The sequence below is a fragment of the Gymnoscopelus microlampas genome (assembly GCF_963454915.1).
Source record: "Gymnoscopelus microlampas genome assembly, chromosome: 7".
Taxonomy (NCBI): domain Eukaryota; kingdom Metazoa; phylum Chordata; class Actinopteri; order Myctophiformes; family Myctophidae; genus Gymnoscopelus; species Gymnoscopelus microlampas.
The window spans coordinates 34,604,283-34,625,431 of NC_139944.1; the positions used below are offsets into that span (position 1 = coordinate 34,604,283).

Here is a 21,149-nt window from a genome sequence, read left to right on the forward strand (position 1 = left end):
CCCTTCTGGTTGCCAGAGGAACAAGGAAGCTTCCCGTTGTGTAAATGTGTAGTTTTCACACTGCATCAGTCCACAGTGTTCCTATTGTCCTGCAACACTGGGACCCCAAATAAACACGATGCCCGTGACATCAACACCGCTTTCCTTTGTAAACAACAACATTAAGCGTTTATTACGAGACGAGTTGCGAAAAAGGGTAGTCTTTGTCCCATCGCCTGAACGAACGGTCTCGCTGTTTATTTTGGAATTGTTTTTAGTTATTAGCCCAGCTCTAATTCTAGTGAAATGAAAGTTTATTTAGATCAAAGAGAGAGTCAGATGGGCTGACAACCAACAACAACTACACATTAATTCCATAGACTGTCTATGGATTCACTCACGCTGTATTGTTGCCACATTTTGCGAGGGAAATAAGCAACCTGCTTTCTGAAAACAAGCCCGAAAGAAGCAACAATAGACCGTAAAGGGAAGCGAGCGACCTAGGTCAAGAGCACTTTAAACCTATTACATTGGATATTTGAAAATAGTCTGTAGATCTGCTATTTTCAAAGACAATTGGCACTAAATATTTTCCGGTAAGAGGCCACGAACAAATAATACATTCATTTCGGGGTCCTTGACATGAAAATGCTTGAGAAACACTGGTTTAAACAACATTAGGAAACAGCCTAAAATAAGCAACTACACTTTAGAAACAAGCCCAAAAAAAAACAGCAACCAGCAACTAAACAATATTTACAAGCAACTTTACAGAAAAAACAAGCCCAAAGTCGCTTATAATAAGCGGACATGGCAACACTGGTATCTGAGTAGTGCTGGTGACGTTTTGTTATGTTTTGATTTGAGTATGGACTATACCAAATGGCACATCATGCCTTCTGATTCTGAATAGGAATAGCCCAGGCTACTACTATTAGAGTTAAATGCACGTTCACATCCGCCATGTCACATTTAGAAATAGAGGTTTAATTAAATCGAGCGAGATGTATAACTAGTTAACAAATATCTGATTTTAAAAGTCCGCCCCTTCACAAACGTGTAATGGTTTGGTCCCCTTTTAAACTTGAGCGCTGACGTTGATATACAGAATAAGTACTGTAGGTATAGCAGACAAGCATCAGTGTGTGTGTGGTGTTGAAGCATAGACATTGTTGGACAGTGTTTAGCTACTACAGTACGTGCATAGTCATAATATATCGCTTTTACGTGGTGCTACTTACTTATCAATACAGGTAGACCTTCGCATGACCAGAACTTTTGTAATAACAGCAGGTAAGTAAGTGCATCTACAAAATACATTTTATATACGAGTTATTTGTTGTATGTGTTATAAGTGTCAGGTTTTACTGTATTTAAATGGGTATTATCATCACATACCATACTATTATCTTCCAATTAAAGAAGATTTGCAGCTATGCCAAATAACACAGTCACAGACGAGGCTGTTGAAGACACGCCCACCGACGTGCCACATCTGGAGGAACTTGACTCTCCAACAGGTAATAAATAGACCTATCATAAGTTATTAACAACATATTGAATATATATATATATATATATATATATATATATATATATATATATATATATATATATATATATATATATATATATATATATATATTATAAACTGCTCAAAAAAAGTTCGGAAACTTAACTTCGGCCAATTATATCTCCCCTTTAATAATACCAATTGGTATTGTGTTTTATATCATTTTTATCGTTGATTAGTCACCTTTACAAGGAGGTACAGCTTGTAAGGATCGGGCATTCGTGGAATAAGCAACACAGCTAAACGTGTGGGTAGCGCCTCCAAAAAATGTGCCAAAATCACCCAATATGCTTCTGTTGGTAATCGCTCTTGTTTTGAGCAACCTGCCAGCACACACCTGCTGAGAGGTGTGTGCCAGTAGTCACAGGTGTGTGACTGCCTCACAGGTGAGTGACTGGCACCTGAACATGGGTTCTGCACCTTTGTTGAGTTGGAGTGTGTATGCTCCAAGCAGCAACACTGCCCCCATGGAAAGATGCCACGTTTGTCCCTTCAGGATAAGGCCCGTGCAATAGGGCAAGTGAAGCTGATGTTCTGTTACGCAGATTACACATTATTTGATGTCAGCCCTGGTACCATTTGCAGGCAGGTGTGTGCCAGTCACAGGTGTGACTGGCACCTGAGCATGGGCCCTGCAACTTTGACATCTGTCTTTGGTTCCGTTGTGCAAATCTGGCCTGTAAATCTATGGTTCCTCAGTTAAGCAAGGGGTCTTGGGTTGTTGTCTTCCTTGTTGACTTCACCAGTCTCACAGAACTTGGTCCTAAGTTTGCAAATGGTACCTGGGCTGACACCAAATAATGCTGTCACTCTGATTCACTTGCCCTATTGCACGGGCCTTATCCTGAAGGGACGAACGTGGCATCTTTCCATGGGGGCAGTGTTGCTGCTTGGAGCATACACACTCCAACTCAACAAAGGTGGAGAACCCATGTTCAGGTGCCAGTCACTCACCTGTGAGGCAGTCACACACCTGTGACTACTGGCACACACCTCTCAGCAGGTGTGTGCTGGCAGGTTGCTCAAAACAAGAGCGATTACCAACAGAAGCATATTGGGTGATTTTGGCACATTTTTTGGAGGCGCTACCCACACGTTTAGTTGTGTTGCTCATTCCACGAATGCCCGATCCTTACAAGCTGTACCTCCTTGTAAAGGTGACTAATCAACGATAAAAATGATATAAAACACAATACCAATTGGTTTTATTAAAGTGGAGATATAATTGACCGAAGTTAAGTTTCCGAACTTTTTTTGAGCAGTTTATATATATATATATATATATATATATATTATATATATATATTTGCACCACCGATCCGACTGATGTGCCCATATATGGAGATCTGTGTATCCGTCAGTCCTTGTCCCTTTTTATGCCCATATATGGAGATCCCTGATGTCATCGGTATATGCCCATATATGGGCATACCCCCTTTTGTGATTAGTTTGCTCCATATTATGGGCGCAAAAGGGGGCATGCCCATATATGGGCATATACTGATGACATCAGGGATCTCCATATATGGGCATAAAAGGGACATGGACTGACAGATACAGAGATCCGATATGCCCATATATGGTCATGTGCATATGGGACCGACCAACTTCAAACTCAGTGCACACATCGTCAAGGACTCGAGAGGATATCTGAACCGCTGTCCAGTAGTTCAGTTATCCAGTTGTCCAGGACCACGATCCAACCAATATGCCCATGTATGGACATTCCTATGTATTGACATATACTGATGTCATCAGTATATGCCCATATATTGGAATGTCCAGTCTGATAACATCAGGGATCTCCATATATGGACATAAAAGGGACAAGGACGGACAGATACAGAGATCTCCATATATGGGTAAAAGGTACACAGACAGACCGGTACAACGGGTACTCTGACAAAGCCCCCGACACTATAACTCAGACATTGATCCCCTGCGATGTAGGCGTGTGCCGTGAGGCCCGGTATGTTTGTGTTTTTAAAATTCCGTGTCTGTCCTGTCCTCTCTGTAGGAACCCCACCTCAAAGTGCCTCTTTATCAGATATGATACAACTGGAGAACTGTGTTTCCAACCTGAGTCTCGCTCATGAGATAGTGGTGAACAGGGACTTCCACTTCAAACCTAACAACCCTCCAAAAGACAGGCAAGATAAACCACCGACCACACGTTTTTTACTTTCTTTTCATTTGAAAAAGTGCAATTTATCTAAATGGTGTTGTTTGCTGTTTTGACTTCTTCCTAAACCAATGCTCCTTCTATAGCCTGGAAGGAAAAATCACAGAGATAGTGCACCGTGCTTTTTGGGACTGTCTTAGAGAGCAGCTATCCAGCATTCCTGCAGACTACAGCCATGCCATCATTCTGCTCCAGGAGGTCAAGACTGTGAGTATCTAGCATGATAGTACTACTGTAGGGGTACACAGGTACGGTCAAGGCTGTTGTGTCAACACGTCAGCACATCCATAAGAACCACACAAACAATGTGGAAACTGAACTATGTTGACCCTGCAGCGTACTGTATTTGTGTCTTTCTTAATTTTATAACAATGAAGTTAGTAAGGTCATGTTTTTGTGTGGACAGTAATGTTTCTATTCTTTGCTATGCTGTTCTGCTTTGTTCTATTGCATTAACATTGCATGTGGTCTCATGATTTACATTAGATGCTGCAGTCTCTGCTCTTGCCGGGCCATGTGAGACTGAGGTCTCAGTTGGACGAGGTTCTGGACCTCGAACTGATCCGTCAGGAAGCTGATCACGGTGCATTGGATCTCCACAGACTGGCGGCATACGTCGTCAACACCATGGGTTCCTTGTGTGCTCCAGTCAGGGACCCGGAGATCAGGGCACTAAGGGAGCTCAGTGCTGACCCTGTGGAGCTCTTCAGGTGAGACACGGTTTCTTAGAACTAACCAGTTGAGGGTCATAAGAACTCCAAATCTTGCTAATAAAATGTGCAACTTAAGGACAGTTAGTAATGTCAGACTACAGATGAGGATAGATCTGACTATTGCTCAGAAAATGAAAAAACTGCATTGCAGAACCAATCCCAAGACTTTAGGGCAGTATACATATTGGGGCGGTGACAGGATTGTTTTCCAAAGCAGTAGGCGTAGGTAGGGCGTGATAGCTGCTGTTCTAGTATCTACCTTGCATTTAGAAGTCCTTGGACGTATTGGTACTGTAGGTGGAGATTTCTGATTGTCTGTCAGTATACACTGATACCGGAACGGTATATGTGTTATACTGAAGGCCAATATCGGCCAATAAATGGGACAGGCTCTGGGGAATTTGGTCAGAGGGGAAGGCAAGGGGGAGTTTTAGAGGATTTACTGTAATACCAATAATGTGTTCCCTTGTGGAAAAGGACAACTGTTCAATCAGCATGCTCAGCTGGAGCTGGGGTTTAACAACCGTGGCCGTAACAAGAAATGGCACTGGCGCTTAGAAAATTACCGTGGTGTCATAGGAGGGAAAACTTGATTAAAATTTTAATCCAAAACATGTCAGCTTAATTACCTATTAGCACTATCACTTAGTCATTTTCACCTGTGGTTTTCTTGTGAAGCACATCTGCTATTATTGGAAGACCCACATCACTCCTGGCTCGGGCGATGGGACTGTTTTTGCATAGAGCTTGATAAAATGCATGCAATGTAAATGTGAGCATAGTTCATTCATATAGGCCTAATCAGTGATAACAAGACACATGTATAAAGTGGCCCTTTTTGTCACCTTTCACTTTCACAGGGAAATATTCTGTGTCCTGGGGCTGATGAAGACTGATATGGTAAACTTCACTGTCCAGAGCCTAAGGCCTCATCTTCTCCAGCAGGCTGTTCAGTACGAGAGAGCCAAATTCCAGCAGATTCTGGACAAGCAGCCAGGTGAGGGATTCTGATGCACCATACATATCAATTTGAATATTTCCATTTTCTCCCCCCCCCCCTTTTTTTCCCCAAACATGATTCCATCCTCTCTCGCATCTGTTACATGGCTGCTGACTGATTGAATACTGTGGATGAATGCTGAGTGTCTGTTTATTATGTTCTCTGCCAAATCCTGCCAATGTTATTAAGACAAATTCCTCTTTAGTACTGATTCACTATGTGTCTCTGCAGCCTCTCTGGATAATAGCACTGCTTGGCTGCAGACGGCAGCACAAGAAGAGGCATCGGTTGCCAGATCTCCGTTTGAGTCTGGTCCAGAGGACCCCACCAATGTTCACAGCCAGCCTGGTCCCGTCAGCCCCACTGCGGTCCTCACCCGGGCCTACCTGCACCTTCTCTGCTGGGATCCACAGGACCAGAGGTATCCTGAGGTTAGTTGTGGGCAAGAAGAAGGGTTTGGATTTTCATCCGAAGGCACAGGCAGTTTAGAAGGTGCTGTAAATATCTGGCGGAGTGCTATTTTATCAAGAGAGCTGATGAGACGTCAAGTGGGTGTAGCTGTAGTTAATGTACTGTAGTTGTAATGGCTCAAACCCAGTGTGGTTCAACCAATTAATCAAAGACTTGAATGAATCAAGTATTTACTGTCCATCCAAAACATGTCTGCTTGAATGTCAGTATTTCAAAAGCACATATTATTCTATCTGCAGAACTTGTTTCGGTGAGACTTTATATTAAGGTCGGGTCTATAATGCAACCACATTTATAATGCATTAGAATGCATTTATAAGGCATTATAACACTCGTTATAAATGTTTATAATTATGCATAACAACTTATAACAGAGACACTTCATAACTAACAAAGTTAAGGTAGTTATAATGTGCTGTTCCACTGAGCTATATAATGCATTATGACCAGCACATATATTACGAAACATTGTTATAAGTTGTCATACATGATTATGAACATTTATCTATAATTCTTTTATTTCATTACCAGACCTTGCTGATGGATCGGGTTCGCTTGGACACCCTGGGACAGACCCTCAACAGGCTGGTCCTGGAGGCGGCAGTGCTGTTGCTGACCAGCACTCATTGCGGCGGAGCTCTCTTTTCTCTGCAGGGGTTTGTAGGTAAACTCAAGCAGACCACCGTTGCCCTGCTGGAGGGCTGTCACAGCAGGTAAGAAGAGAACATGTGTGATGTGTGCACTGGCTGTCACTGGGGACAGGTAATGTATGGGAATGGAACGCACTGGAAGGGACAGGGGACAGGATTCATTAAGCACAAGTTACCTATGGTACTGTAACTTGGGTGAGTGGATTCAGCTAACCTCATTCCTTCCAGTTCGATGATAATGCGGGACATCAGCTTGTGATTTAAGACCCAGGTACTGTCATAGGCCAGTGGTTATCGAAGTGGTCTCTGGGGACCCCCAGGGGTTTAATTCCACTATAATTTAATTAACTTTAAGTAATTACAATACAAATGCAAAATACAAAATATTTCAAAAAATGTATGAGCAACACGTTTAATATTTATCATTGCATTTAAGACATTTGTACAATTTAATTTAAACCCAAACACCCTTTCATATCAAGGACAGACTCATTTGTAATGGTGGTCAGTGGTTTAATTGAGGTATATTTAATAATCTTGATTGATTTGTGGGTCCATGACATAAAAACGCTTGAAACCCCTTGAAGGAAAATATAGTGCAAGCAGGGCAGTTTTGTTGTTTAGTTTTTTAAATCATTTATTTTCCTTAAGACAGGACAATATTATATATATTATACAGATAATATTTACAGGCCAAAGATGTATGACCAAGCAGGGTGAAAGACTTACCCTGACTAGGGCTGTCATGATTACAAACTTAAGTTGACGATTAATTATCACTCAAATAATTGCGATTAACGATTTAATTGTGTTTCTGTCGTTAGAAATGAATGGAACATTATGAATAAAAATTACATTTTATATGTTTGGCTTTTAGTTTTCGTAAACAAAAGTTGCACAGGGCAGATATGACAAATAACGCATATTTAATTACTTTATACTTAAAAATAAACATTAATAGTGGAAATAGACGATCTATAAGCTCAAAACGCGTCGCATGACGCGTTTTCAGCTTATAGATCTGCTATTTCCACTATTTTGGACATTTTTTAACATGGAATTGATTATGACGATTATGACTATTATGCAAAAATAATTGCGATTATATAAATAATTGCGATTAGACGATTATGTAATAATTGTGACAGGCCTAACCCTGACTTTACCAATGGCTCTCTCTGACACTACAGGGACTTTGACCTGAAGGGGGCACTGCTGGGACTCTCAGAGCAAGTACTGGCGCAGGTGAAGGAGGCGCTGACCACCCATGGAGGAGCACAGCTGCCCCAGGACCACCAGGATTTACTGAGGGGTCTAATATCAGACCTGTGGAAGCCCAATCACCCTGTTCGCTCACTTATAGGTCAGTTCTCAGCTGAAGAGGGGAAATGCCAAGCACATACAGGAAGGCCAGAACTCCTTCATGTATATCATTCTGTGATAAACCTATATAACAATTTATAGCTGTATGTATAACTGTTATTTAATTCTCGAGGGTACTCTGTGTTCTTTAAATTCTCAAAGTGGGGTCCGGGGACCCCCAGCAGTCCTTGAGGGGCTTAATTAGTTAATAAAGCATAAAAATCTGTTTAACGTGTTGCGATGCGACACGTTGTGAGCTTATAGATCAGCTATTTTCACTACTTCTTAAAAGTATTTTTTCAAATTTCTAGAATTTCTTAGATTTTTTTTAAATGTATGAAATTCTTTTGATAACTGTTTGAATTAGTTTTTCCTTATTCTTTTGTTGAAAACCTTTTGAAATAACAATAATTAAACACAAGATGTAGGAAACGAAAATGATTCGACCCGCCGTTTGGGAAACCGTGCTCTATATGCCTGCCCTACATAGCTTTGGTCCTACTATAGTTGTAATGTGTGCTGACATCTTTGTTTGACTCCTGCCCTCTCTCACTCCATCACACACTGCAGGAGAGAGAGTACAGGGCTACCTTCAGGCCATGCTGCAGGGTGGACCCACTAAAAGCTCTCCAGATCCGCCTGCCTGCCTGTGGCTGCTGAGCGCCGAGCTCGCCGAGCTGGGGGCGGCCTTCGGGCAACTGGTCCACTTCAACCGCTCCGTCTTCGGCCCCTTTTACGCCCCTATCCTCAGGAAAATTCTGTTCCCACCGGGAGAGGCGGAGGCAGGGGATGACTCGCGCTAGGCTCCCGTTCAACCCATGGATCACAACGGTCACCTTCATAAGCTGGCATTTAAAGCATTTCCAAGTTCTTTATTTTTATATATAAATATGGCCAGTCTGATAATGCATTAACATTTGTAAACTGAATAATGTATGTATATACCAGCCTTTAAAAACATATATTTGGGTTTATTTTTTTGCTATCAATCATAACATCAGTAATAACTTTTCCTTTTTTTAATGGTGAACATATTATTGTGGGAAAAACAACAACTTTAAGTTAGATATCAAATGTGGACTTTTTTCTTTTTTCAAATTGTATTAACTAGCATGTAAATACAATACTTGAGCTTTAATCTCAATACTGGGATGCCATACTCAAAGGCAAACTCCATAAAAGACATCTTTAAGAAGACAACAAGTGGCCCTTGAAGAACATTTGTGGGTCACTGTGCAGTGTGTAGTGTACTCCATTATGTAGCTTTTACAGCCCACACACAGTTGCAATTCAAATAATGTGGGAATGTAAATGTTACATAAGACCTACAAATGCACAAATTCTGCTGTGTTTAATTATGGATGTAAACAAAGCAAAGCAGCAACCTGCAGAAGATGAGTTCTTGTGCTCACCATTCTAAAAAAAAGTAAAACATATTGGCAATGGTTCTTCATTAGAATTACTTAGCTAAAGAAATGGGAATGTATCACATTTGCGTGCTGTTTTCTATTTGCAGTTTCTAGTTTCAGTCCCTCTGTGGCTTTTATTGTCATTTTGTAATTTGCGTACATACAGGAACGGAATGCTTACAGAAATGGCATATTTAACCAGAAAAACCTCTAAATTAAATCATGGATGAGATCAGCACATTTACTGTTTGTCTAGAGACAGAATTGACAATATTATTCACTGAGAGTACAAAACATTAGGAACATCCTGCCCATTCATAATCCAAATATAAATTTGAAATAGAATATCATTGTTTTCTTTAAGCTTTCTTGTTGTTATCTGTGTCTCTGCTTCATGAATGAAGTGGAGTAAATAATCCGATCTGATCAATAGTTTAAATAGCAGATCTGCAAGCTCACAATGCGCCACCTCCGTGACTTGTTGTGAGCTTGCACAGCTGAAATTTTTAGCATGTGACACCGTTGTATAACAAAGTATTTGGCTTCAGTCTCTTTCCCAGAGACATAGTTTGTTCCTAATATTTTGCACATTCAGTGTGTGAACAAAACTCCTGCTGGTGCATTGCCTTTAAAACATCAGCACTTGCAGAACTTTAACCTTGATGCTGCATTATTTTGTAATAACCTAAAGGCCGAAAAACATTCGCAATGATGGCAGTGTACAATTTGTTTGTACTATCAAGTAGGGCTAATTTTCAATTAATCAAATAATTGAGAACCTGGACTAGTGAAAATAGACAATCTACAAGCTCACAACGTGTCGCATCATGCCATGTTGTGAGCTCGTGGATCTGTTCTAGATTTTCTCGTAATACATGACCAAAATAGGGATCTATTTATAAAATTTTCAATTAGCGATTATGTTTTTTTTAATAATCGCTTAACTCGATTAGTTGCACCCCTACTATCAAGGTTAAACCTCTATCAGTGCTGGTTACTGGCATTCATTCCTGCTTGTAAGTTGCAGCAAGACCCTGCACCAAATTACGTCAGTGGTTCTCATCCTTTTCTGTATCAGGGCCCACTTTAAAATCCCGAACGCGTTCACCGCCCACCCATCTGACCACTTAACACGGCAGTCATGCATTTTCAGAGCACGTTTAGATTAATGATCAATCAATTGATTTTGTTCCGGCCTGGATAGATGGAACTAACAGCAGGATCACAATGAAAACTCACGTTTCAAGGTTTTAAAGAAAATACGTTTTTTTTTTTTTTTTTTTACATAATTCTTTTAATATTAATGATATCATATCATCAATCAAGTGTGTTTTGCCAATTATTTGGGGGCCCACCAGTGGCCCCCGGCCCACAGGTTGAGAATCACTGCATTATGTCACATGATGACAACAGGCTGGGAGATGAGTCGAGTTATTTGTCTGTTTCAGTTCCCAACCACACACTGTCCTCAGGAAAAAGCAACGTACCAAAGAAATTATGCAAATTGCCTGTAAAAAAAATAATACTGTAAATACCGTTATTAGATTGTAATTGATGTTTTATTTTTCTCTCTTTATTGTCTTTATTTTTTATTTTATTTTGTCTTATGTGATGTGAGATTTGTTTAAACATGAGCATGTATGATCTAAGCACTTATCATAAAAAAAAAAGTGCAGCACTTTTTGAAAATTAACCAAATATATAGTATACTGCACATTAACGGTCTTGTGATTCATGTTGTGTTGTGTGTCTTGATCAGTTACTCTGTAATATATTCAACCGAAAGCAAGCAAATGATACTTGAAAAGGATTCTTCATTTTTCCCATTGTATTATTTAATTTCATTTATATATTGCTTTGAAATTTGAAACAGTATCACATTATCATTGACAAACCATACTCTGTCCACAAACATGGGCAAAGCATTGTATGCTGGTACAGTTTTTTTTTTCTCTACATTTTAATTACATTTCTGTATACCCTTAATAATTCTCACAGTAACAATATCTCCAATAGACCTGAATCAATAGAAATGCTCTCTATAATGCTCTAATGTGTCTCTATGCATTACAGTACCTACATTGACAAGATCAGACAGTCCCAAGGAGGCCATTAAATAGACCTGACCTTTCTGACTGACCTTTCTCAAGACAGGAGTGAGAGACAGGCCCTGCCTAGCCAATGCTAAGCGGGTTACCTTCTTGTGTGTGTTGGGGATTCATATTGGGTCAGTGTAGGGAGAAAGGGGTGCTACATAGCGTGAGATCTAATTGGCAAAGGTAGTTCTGTTTGGCTCCGAGCACTTCACGCAGCGCTTACCTCTTCTTATTTTCTCTCTTGTTTCTTTCTATCTCTTCCCACTCGTCTGCCCCTTGCTACTTTTATACACGCAAACGCACTCACATCGGCTGCTCCCCTTCAACTCACAGCTTGGTATCCGGAAACTTGAAGGTTGGAGTGAGCTACACAGGAGAAACACTGATGTTAAAAAGACCAGAACATGCACAGCCATATCATGCCACCAACAACTTGTGTTCGCTTTATAAAGCTTCTGCTCATTAAAAATGTAATGCTTTTTATATTATGCATCCATACTAGAGCAGGTTGAAAGTGTCTTGGCGACATACACACAAAGAACGAACATCAAATTACTAAATGCCTGAGAAATGACGACGGTGGATACATGGATGGATGAGTGGAGTTGCCGTGAGGTGGAACGAAGAGAGGAGAACATAAAAAAAAAAGCAAATGGTACATGGGGTGAAACGAAACAAGACACTGCTACAGTACATACAGAGACCGCAACAAGGCCAAGTGCATCGGAGTACAAAAACACACACGACACACTGCCACATGCATCAGTCAGTGGAAGCTGACGGTTAACAGTCAGAACATAGCGCCATAAGCACCACACACACACAGGCCAGCCAATGCCTCCCAGTCGGTCTCCAGAGAGACCTGTATTCAACAAACACTGTCTTCTGGAGAGGGGCTCAATGCAATACCTCACTACTCCTGCAGCACACACAAATAATAATGAGGACAGTGATGTAACAGTCCAAACCCCTCATGAGGACAAGACAAGAAAACAAGGCATACAGCACGCACAGTAGGTAGTAGTGCAGACGAGGGAGAACCCACAGGGCTATGTGTGCAGACCCCCAGACGAGCGTTGAGTCACAGTGCATAATAAAATCATAAAACAAAATGGTGTCAGAATTTCAGCATATCAAATCCATTTTCCCATGGATGTGGTGCCCAGCAACATTTAGATTTGGCTCCTCAGACGCAGGGAATTGCTCGCTTTCCACTGCTCTTCATTTCCCAAGTGACACACTTTCCACAAGCTCTACCTAATGTGGAATTGATGTGAGACGGCATGGATAGCTACCCGTGTAATCATGATAATAAGATGCTATGTTGGGACATGTGCAGCACTTTGTGCGTTGGCTGACTAACACGTTAGAATCAAACGAAATCACGTTGGGGACATTACATGTCGATGACAAAAATAGTCTAAAGGGTGATTTATGCTTAGTTAAGCGCCGGTGACGCGTACCAAAAATACCTGGTCTACAAGCTCACAACGTGTTGCCCTGCAACGTGTTGTGAGCTTGTAGATCTTCTATATGCAGTGTGCGACACGGCATGCAACCAAGTATAACTCAGGCTTAATGTGAATTGTGAACCCAATACCACTACGCTCCATATACTTGCTTGTTGGTGGTATTGTTTCTTTCGTTTTAATTTGCATCTGGTTATATCGGTATTAGGATCCTTCATGATCCTTTTTTTTTTAAACATAGCCTACTCTTAACAAAGTGTTTCACTAAACCCCTGCCTATCAAAAAACCATTACAAATTGAATTACTATGTTAACTGTGTCCTATTTGCACCATAAGAAAGAAAAAGCAGTCATTGAAAGGGATAGTGCCATGTTTTAACACAGTGTGTTCTGCATTTGACAGCTGCAGACTCTCAGTGCTACCATGGATGCTGAGAGGCACAGGGGCAGTACAACAAAGGCCAGACTGAGTAACAGGCTACATCGTCTTCGTGGACAAAACTGTACCATCATAGAAACGCCTCTCCTTCCGCGGTCAAATTCTGGAATTCAGAAGTCCTGTTGAGTCTTTGAGTCGAAAGCAAGGGCGGGAGACGTGCAGTTGTGGAGGGTGGGAACTGTGGGGTTTGGTTTCGGAGGGAAGCTCAGCTGATTATAGGTATACCGGACAAGCAATAAGGCTACTGTCCTTAAAGTGTAGGAAAATGTGTCCTCCTGTGTGTGTGCGTGTGTGCGTGTGCATGTGCGTGTGTGTATGCACGTGTGCGTGTGTATGTGCGTATGCCTGTGTGTGCCTGTGTGTGCCTGTGTGTGTGTGTGTGTGTGTGTGTGTGTGTGTGTGTGTACAGGGGCCACACATGGGCTCAGTACTTGGTCCATTTTGACAGTTTAGACATCAGTGAAAGCTTGATGAGCGATCCATCACATTATGATTATTGTACAAATGCGTAGAAAAACAAAAAGTTTGTTTTGCTGTACGTTGCTGCTTTTGTCTTTCCACTGGGTAAATCTCCATCTTGAATCCCATGCTAGCAAAACAGCCTCCTCATAGTGCCTCACAGTGGTAGATGCCTGGTAAGACAGGACAAGCTACAGATGGGAAAAGGGAAACAAATTAACTGTCTTTGGGGCAAAATAAGTGATATGAAATGATCCAGGGAGTTAAGAGAAGATATATGGGAGAACATGTTGTTGTTGCATTTTAGAGAAGGACCAGAAGCCATACGGTGTAACGGCTAGCCGCTAGGTAACACATTTGGGAGTTAACGCTTGGCTTTTTTTCTTCTTTTAGTTTTTACCAAAAGGGCCCATTCACAGTTTCTTAATATCGGCCCCTTCAGCAATACATGATGGATTGTGACAAAGTCTCAAGTTTAGTTCACATCGTCAACCTACAGTATAGCCATTAGTCAAACTACCGCTAATTCAACGTTAGGCCTGGGGGGGGGATATGGTTTTCAAAATGGTGTGAAAAAAGTAGTGTAACAAAACAACACCTCTTCAAAGATGAGGAGGCTAATGCTGGGAGGAGCGGGCGGGGGGGGAGTAGGATGCAGACGCAAGATGTCGGTCAAAGGAGGAGGAGGAGGCAGTTTGGTTGAGAGGGCGAGGCCCGTTGGAAAAAAAAGTAGAGTACAATCCAGGACCATCCATTCCGGGGCTGCCATCAACTGCAGCAGCAACAGGAGAGAAGGTGGGGGGTCGGAGGCTGCCAAGGGGGTTGTGGTGGTGGTGCTTGTGGGGGAGGGGAGAGCCAGGGAGGAGGCTGTCATGGCAGGTGGAAGGTCGGCGTAGGTCGACGGGGCAAACGAGTGGGCGGGGGAAGTAGGCAGCCCTGCAGAATGCTGTAACATCACAGTGAGAAGGCACAGGTCTCACGTGTATGTATGAGAGTGGCACAGAGAAAGAGAGAGAGTGTGTGTGTGTGGGGAGAAGGTATATGTAGGTAGAGACCACGGGGCAGGATGTTGCTGCAGAGGGGGGGGGGGGGGGGGCAGAGAGGAAACGGGGGGGGTTGGGGGTGGGCGCGAGGGCGTGGGACGGGACGCAGGTATCAGTTATCAGAATATGGTGGTCTCGTACTTGGTGCTGGCGGGGCGCCTGTTGGAGTCCCGGTGGTCCAAGAGCCAGGTGGTGCTGCCCAGGGACTGCATGTCTGCGTCCATCTCCAGGGGGTCCATCTGCCAGGGGGGGAAGGGGGGGAGGGGGGTCGAGAGGGAGGACGTGAGACTGGGGGGAGGCAGCGGTAGGGGCCGCCGCCGCGGCCCGCACTGACATGTCCTCGGCTCACACACGTGCATGTGGATCAGAGGTACAGTCCAGTGATTCATGGTAGCGTCACAGACAAGCAGGGCTCAAATCCACCAGCATGGGTTATGACGACGTCTGACAAGCAGGTCCACTAGAGGGGCGAAGTGCACAGTAACAAACAGCGAACAAGCCGAAAACCATGGGTTCAAATAGACTGAGTGATGGCAGCGTGCACTCTAACACGGATAGGTCTTGCCAATGCTATGTCATTGACGAAAGATGAGACCTTTAACAATCGCCTGCAGGCCTAAATGTAAGATTAACATCATTCAGTTACATTTGTATACATCTTCAAAAACATGTTAATTAGAATGAGCAAGTTTCCAGATTGCCTGTTAAAAAAAAAATCTGATCTTCACCTATGTATCCTGTTCATGGAAATCCGTGTTTGTTAAAGAAAACATTAGAGAAAGTAAATCCAATATAAAAATTCCAGAAGCTTTAGAGGAGAAGGAACTTACAGAAACCACCTCAACCAACTACTCGGCAGTGACTGCTACACAATTAACACCTGCAATTTAGCCAAGCACCTCATGATATCTTTTAAGAAATGGAAGTCACAAAGAGACCCTCTCTTCCCTGAAAAACCATATAATCACTTAAAAACAGCTCTATGGTAACGTCTAAAAAACGTAAGATGAAGATGAGAAATGAGAAAGGAACAGGAACGTGGAGAACGTTTGTGTTCGAAATATTCAGGGCAACGAAACTGGGAGATAAAGTGCACTGCGGCACACCAGAGCAAGAAAAGTAAGGGAGAAGGGGGAGGGGGGGGGGGGGGGTGGCGGTGGGGTGAACAGATGTGTGAATGATGGAGGGATGAATAGAGGAAAGGAAATAGAAGGACCTGGACTCCAGGGCTAACAGAGTGCAACGGGAGGAAGGAGGGACGGTGGGTAGTACACGTGTGACAGTGACAGCAGCGGCATTCTAGCGGAGGGCCACCCTGGAAGGCAGGAGGACCAAGAAGACAAGAATAAACAAATGTTAAAAAGGGGGGAGAGAAAGAAGAGGGACAGAGCATTTAAGTGCACCAAATGGAAAATAAAGCAGTCTAAATAGTATAAGGCGGGAAATCACACATCCACCACTCATTCAAAGGGGAATCCCCCCTTGACCAAGCAAAACATTATAATTCCTCCTGGCCAAGAGAGATATTGGGGTTCTGGTATTCAGATAGGACTACTCTGTTACACTAAATATATATGTTTTTACATTAACAAATGTGAACACTGTCTACTCCCGTTGTTGGTAGAATTTGTATAATTTGTCTTGTGATAGAAAATCTATCGCATTATGGTTCAAGACCCATGTCCAACTTAAGTCAACAACGACGTATGGTATACTTTAATGTCAAAGCAAAGATAGTGAGTCACCAAGTACAAACACCCCAAAAAAAGGAAGGAAAATTGCTGAGTTTTTCCGACTGTTTCCTCTGACTCTGAGGCCTCATCCCAGCTACCACCCGTTTGCATCATTATGCATCTCCGTGATTACTCGATATATTATCTTTATGGGCTCATAGTAAAGCAGAGAGTGATTTGTGGGGCCCGCAAGAGCATGTGGCTCAGCAGCGTGCGCGTGCCCAGCGGTGCAGTTCTCTCAGGTGACAGTGATCACTGAGTGCTCATTATATGCAGCCCATGAGGTCAATACATCAATGCGTAGCTGTAGGGGGATACGTAAACATTTACGTAACGTACTCGGTCGACGCTGAGCAAACAGAGGATGCACACGGCCCCTGCGGGGGGGAGACAAGCACTCGGAAGTGTCCCAGAGGAAATCATGCACCCTGGCTGTAAGCAAGAAATAATGCTACGCATTAATCATGTCTCGCAATATGCCCCGCAGGAGAGAAACAAAAAAATGTACCCTCAACCCGAGTGACTCAGAGTTTGGGGAGGGGGGGGGGGGGTGAAACTAGACAAGATTGGTAGAGAAATAATGAGTCATCACTTTCACCCCACTGCACACAGCAAATCTTCCTTTGTAGGTGGCAGAGGGAACGTCAGTCACCGGTTCGTCTGTGCTCCTGATCTGGCTATGGATCGAGGCACACTCTGACATACCTCTAGTCTAATTTGAGCCGAAGAGGGCACCTTCAGAATAAAGTATGCTGCGGCACATGCAAGCACACATGCACACACCTCTCCACCAAACACACTCAAACACACGTGCGCGCACGCACACACACCAGGGCTTTCACAACTAGAGATTTTTACTGGTCGACTAATTTGACCCAGTGGTAGTCGACTAGTTGACTAGTCAATGTTTACCTATTAAAAAAAAAATATATATATATTTTTTCCCCCATTGTTTTAATGCCATTACTATTATTATTATCCTCCTGCCTTTATTTTTATGCCGTTTTAAGGGAAGCGCTTCTGGCACAGCAGCACAGCAGCGTCTCCAAGGATCCCCAAAAGGGGGTTATTGCCCAATAATAGGCTATTATTATTGGGCATACTTTTGACCCCCTTTTGATAAAAAATAAAGGCAGGAGGATAATAGTGATGGCATTAAAACAATGTCCAAAAAAAAAGAAGAAAAGTTTTTTTCTTTTTACTATTCAACTAGTACCAACAAGGTGGTTATAATAGACTAGTCGACTAGTTGGTGAAAGCCCTAACACACACACACACACACACACTCACACACACACACACACACACACACACACACACACACACACACACACACACACACACGCACACAGCGCCATGCTTCATCATGTTTTTTTCATAGGATGGAAGCACAGATCTTATCTATAAGCGCCCTACTTCTATGTCCACTTACTTTCTTAGGGGACACGGTGACACTATCATTTAACTAACTTAGTATTGACACTGACGTATCATGGAGATAGATTACTTTCTCTTCCATGTTTGACACGGAAGCACAGTGCTGCTCTGAATGGAAATTCTATACATCACTGGTTCTCAACGTCGGGTCTGGGGTCTCCAGAGGGTCCAAGTGGACCTTTAAGGGCCAGTAACTCTAAGAATTCTTAGAAATGATAACAGCGAGAATTTTACAGGGTAGATTGGGGTCCCAAAGATTTAAAATATTTCCATTTGTACACTTAGTTACAGATGCAGAAGGGCCCATTTGGACCCCTAGTGGGCCCTGGACCAGACGTTGAGAAACGGTCCTACACATGTATTTGTGTGGGTGGTACTCACTGTTGATCTCCTCATGCTGCTGTAGGACTGAGACACGGGTCGGCTGGTTTTGGTCTCAATGACCTCTGAGGCCATAGTTGAGGGCGGGACAAAGTGTCTGGCTCTGGACTGCATAGCCAGCTGATAGGCCACCTCAAATGCCTGTCCCAGTGTTAAGATGATCTCATAGGTCTGGGTCTGTGTAGATGAAGAAATAATAAGGTCAGTTTAAGCGGTGTATTGAATGCAAAACGGACTACGAAACCTTTACCTACAAAGACAAAGTTTAGTTACTGTATGTTATTATTATAATCTTTACAAATTAGTTTTTTTTGTCTTTTTCTTCTTTTGTGCAGTTTGTGTTTTTATTTCTTTATTGCCCCGCTGCTCCCCTTGTAAACTTGTATTATTTTGTAGTGTTCTTATTGAGCTTTTAATCTTTGTTATTTAATGACCTCTTCCACGAAGGAAAGGATTCCAAATAAGCCTGCCGACTTCTTCCTTTCCTTGCACAGCAACTTGTTTTCTTTGATATGTATTGTTTCTATTTTTTTGTGCTCACAATGTGCTAAAATAAACTAACTAACTAACTAAATTATTATTATTATAATTATTATTGTTATCATTTTTATTATTACATTAAAGTTTGGCCCCACTATGAAAAAAAATGAGAACATTCAGGTGCCCTGCAGTTGGAGAGGTAAACAGAGGGAGAGAGAAAAACAACGGGTAGAAAAAAACGGGAAGGAGGCAGAAAACGAAAAAACTAATTCTAAAGCAATTGTTTTTGCCGCTGTTCGGTCCAGCGGTTTGTGTTTGATTGACTGTCCCAGAAGGTCTGCAGCTTCTGGTGTTTCTGTTATTTGAGCCTTTTGTTTTCTCTCTGAATCTATTTGTCTGTGCTTTGCAGTTGCACAATTGATTGGCTGTGAAGCATTGTGTTGTGGGCCAGTGGTTCTCAAAGTGGGGCCTGGGGACCTCCAGGGGTCTTTATGGGGGTTCCAGGGGGTCCCCAGCTAAATGATGAATAGTTAGGAACTAAATGGACCCTTGTAAGTCTGTGGTGTTTTCATTGTGGATCCCCCTTGGGTCTGAAATAAAGATTGAATTGTAACTCTGTGAGTTATGGGGGGTCTGTGGCCTAATGCATACCAAACTGGGGGATGTTGAAACAAATACGTTTGAGAAACACTATTGTAGGCAGAATTTACAGTGATGGCACATGCACCCAGATTTGATCATTTATTATATCGATGGCGTCATATGCTCATATCGATAACGTTACATTGATGACGTTAGTCATCTCCAAATTTGGGCCGGGTTTCATCCCACTCCAAGCTCCATTGACTTCCATTAGAAAATTTAAGTTAGATAGCTGTTTTTTATGTGTTTCTTTTGGGGATTTTTGCGGATGTAAATTAGCATCTTCGCTAAATCCGGTGTATTTACACTACATTGATATGTATTGTTCATTAATATGCAGTGTCCCATCTAAATAAACAAATACATAGATTTAAAGTAAGTAATTAAGTAAGTAAAAGTTCTGAAGAGTGTATTTGAGAAATAATTTGGCTTTGCCTGCAGTCTGAACAGAGCCTTTATCTATCTTTGCTATTAATATTCTGGACTTTGGACTGCTTTGCCCCACAGACATTGGCTTAGCAAAATCAGTACCAGCTTTTGGAATTACTTCTTTGATGGACCTCACTTTAATTATCCTTTAAGCTATTTTATTTGCCCTTGTGTTTCCAAGATATCCTATAATGAAACATTTGGTCTATACAGTATTATATGCATGTCTACCCCTAAGCTTTTGGCCGGCGTGTGAATTGTCAAGGAGACCTCATACCTAAGGACACCAGAATAGCAAATGTAAGCTTTTTTATTTTATGATACTGCACACTCAGTGGCTGCTTTCATTATTTCAGTGAAATATAACATTGTCTGATGGCCTTTTGAAACATTTCCTCAAAGAAACTTGGTGCCAGTTAAGTGTTTCTCTGAACTTACTCAAAGATGAGCAATGTTCCCTCTACAGAAGGAAGGAGTGCAACATTAACCTTTATTGTGAAGAAGAGTTGAATTTCAATAGAACTGATCTAATCAAGAAGATTCCTGTCCATAGGATGTTTCTTGTAACTTTGTCTTCAGTTTACTCCCGACTAGATTTGTACTTTTATTGCTTTGTTTGGCCTTTGTTTTTAATTTTAGATAAAAATTGTAAAGCTGCAATAATACAGGGCATTGTCACGCACAAATCTTGCCTCCGTTAATGCAATTTGTATTTTGTATCTTCTCCTCTGTATAACTGGTGTGTTAGTAATCTGTGAGATTAGACTGCATTATGTTTGTCTGTGTTTGCTGTAATATAAGGAGCTCTGAGAGTGTTCATGTAACGAATGAACCATTATAGCCCCCTATAGCCTATTATTTTCTTTATATAATCCTTGCATTTGTAAATATAGCAACCAGCAGTAGGAGTGAATCACTTCACTATTCTTGTAAATATAAGTCTTTTATGTTGTGCTCTTTCAGAGCCATACAATAGGGTGTTCAACTGCTCTAAACATTTAAACTAGATGTCGCGGAACGAGAAATGAATCAATGTTGAGCAACTGCATTTATAACCTGTTTCCAGAAACTCTTTTTGACACGCGGTCAAAATGGAGATTGTGTCCAGATAGCATTAGTGTAAGCTTCGCATTGTTTAGATGGAGCACAGAGGACGGTTCTCATCTGGGCGTAAAGGATGAGCAAGGGGAGGGGTACTGTCA

At 42.0% G+C, this 21,149-nt stretch overlaps 2 protein-coding genes across 5 annotated transcripts in view; one reads left to right on the top strand and one right to left on the bottom strand.

Moving 5' to 3' along the window:
• Positions 1–1,117: 1,117 nt before the first annotated feature.
• Positions 1,118–14,616, top strand: LOC311049320 (T-complex protein 11-like protein 1). Its single transcript, XM_084062872.1, has 10 exons — positions 1,118–1,272; positions 1,402–1,499; positions 3,570–3,702; positions 3,821–3,941; positions 4,221–4,444; positions 5,308–5,444; positions 5,679–5,878; positions 6,450–6,631; positions 7,759–7,931; positions 8,501–14,616. Exons 2-10 carry the CDS (start codon positions 1,415–1,417, stop codon positions 8,731–8,733), a joined length of 1,488 nt encoding a protein of 495 aa, XP_083918998.1. The 5' UTR covers positions 1,118–1,272; positions 1,402–1,414; the 3' UTR covers positions 8,734–14,616.
• anks1ab (ankyrin repeat and sterile alpha motif domain containing 1Ab) overlaps positions 9,460–21,149 on the bottom strand; it is a 60,639-nt gene continuing 48,949 nt past the window's right edge. The window contains exons 12-14 of one of the 4 annotated variants that reach the window (XM_084062868.1): positions 18,397–18,573; positions 14,987–15,084; positions 9,460–11,801 (exon numbers count right to left, since the gene is read on the bottom strand). In XM_084062868.1, the coding sequence (XP_083918994.1) occupies positions 11,687–11,801; positions 14,987–15,084; positions 18,397–18,573 (390 nt within the window). In that variant the 3' untranslated portion in view covers positions 9,460–11,686. Of the gene's footprint in view, positions 14,749–14,986; positions 15,085–18,396; positions 18,574–21,149 lie in introns of all 4 variants that reach the window. The other 3 variants (XM_084062870.1, XM_084062869.1, XM_084062871.1) reach the window with 3 other exon arrangements.

Excerpts from the sequence above, each read along its gene's own strand:
- LOC311049320 (XM_084062872.1), top strand. The coding sequence starts at position 1,415 with ATGCCAAATAACACAGTCACAGACGAGGCTGTTGAAGACACGCCCACC. Across the intron at positions 1,500-3,569 it reads GGAACTTGACTCTCCAACAG|GAACCCCACCTCAAAGTGCC; the intron begins GTAATAAATAGA and ends TCCTCTCTGTAG. Across the intron at positions 5,445-5,678 it reads GATTCTGGACAAGCAGCCAG|CCTCTCTGGATAATAGCACT; the intron begins GTGAGGGATTCT and ends GTGTCTCTGCAG.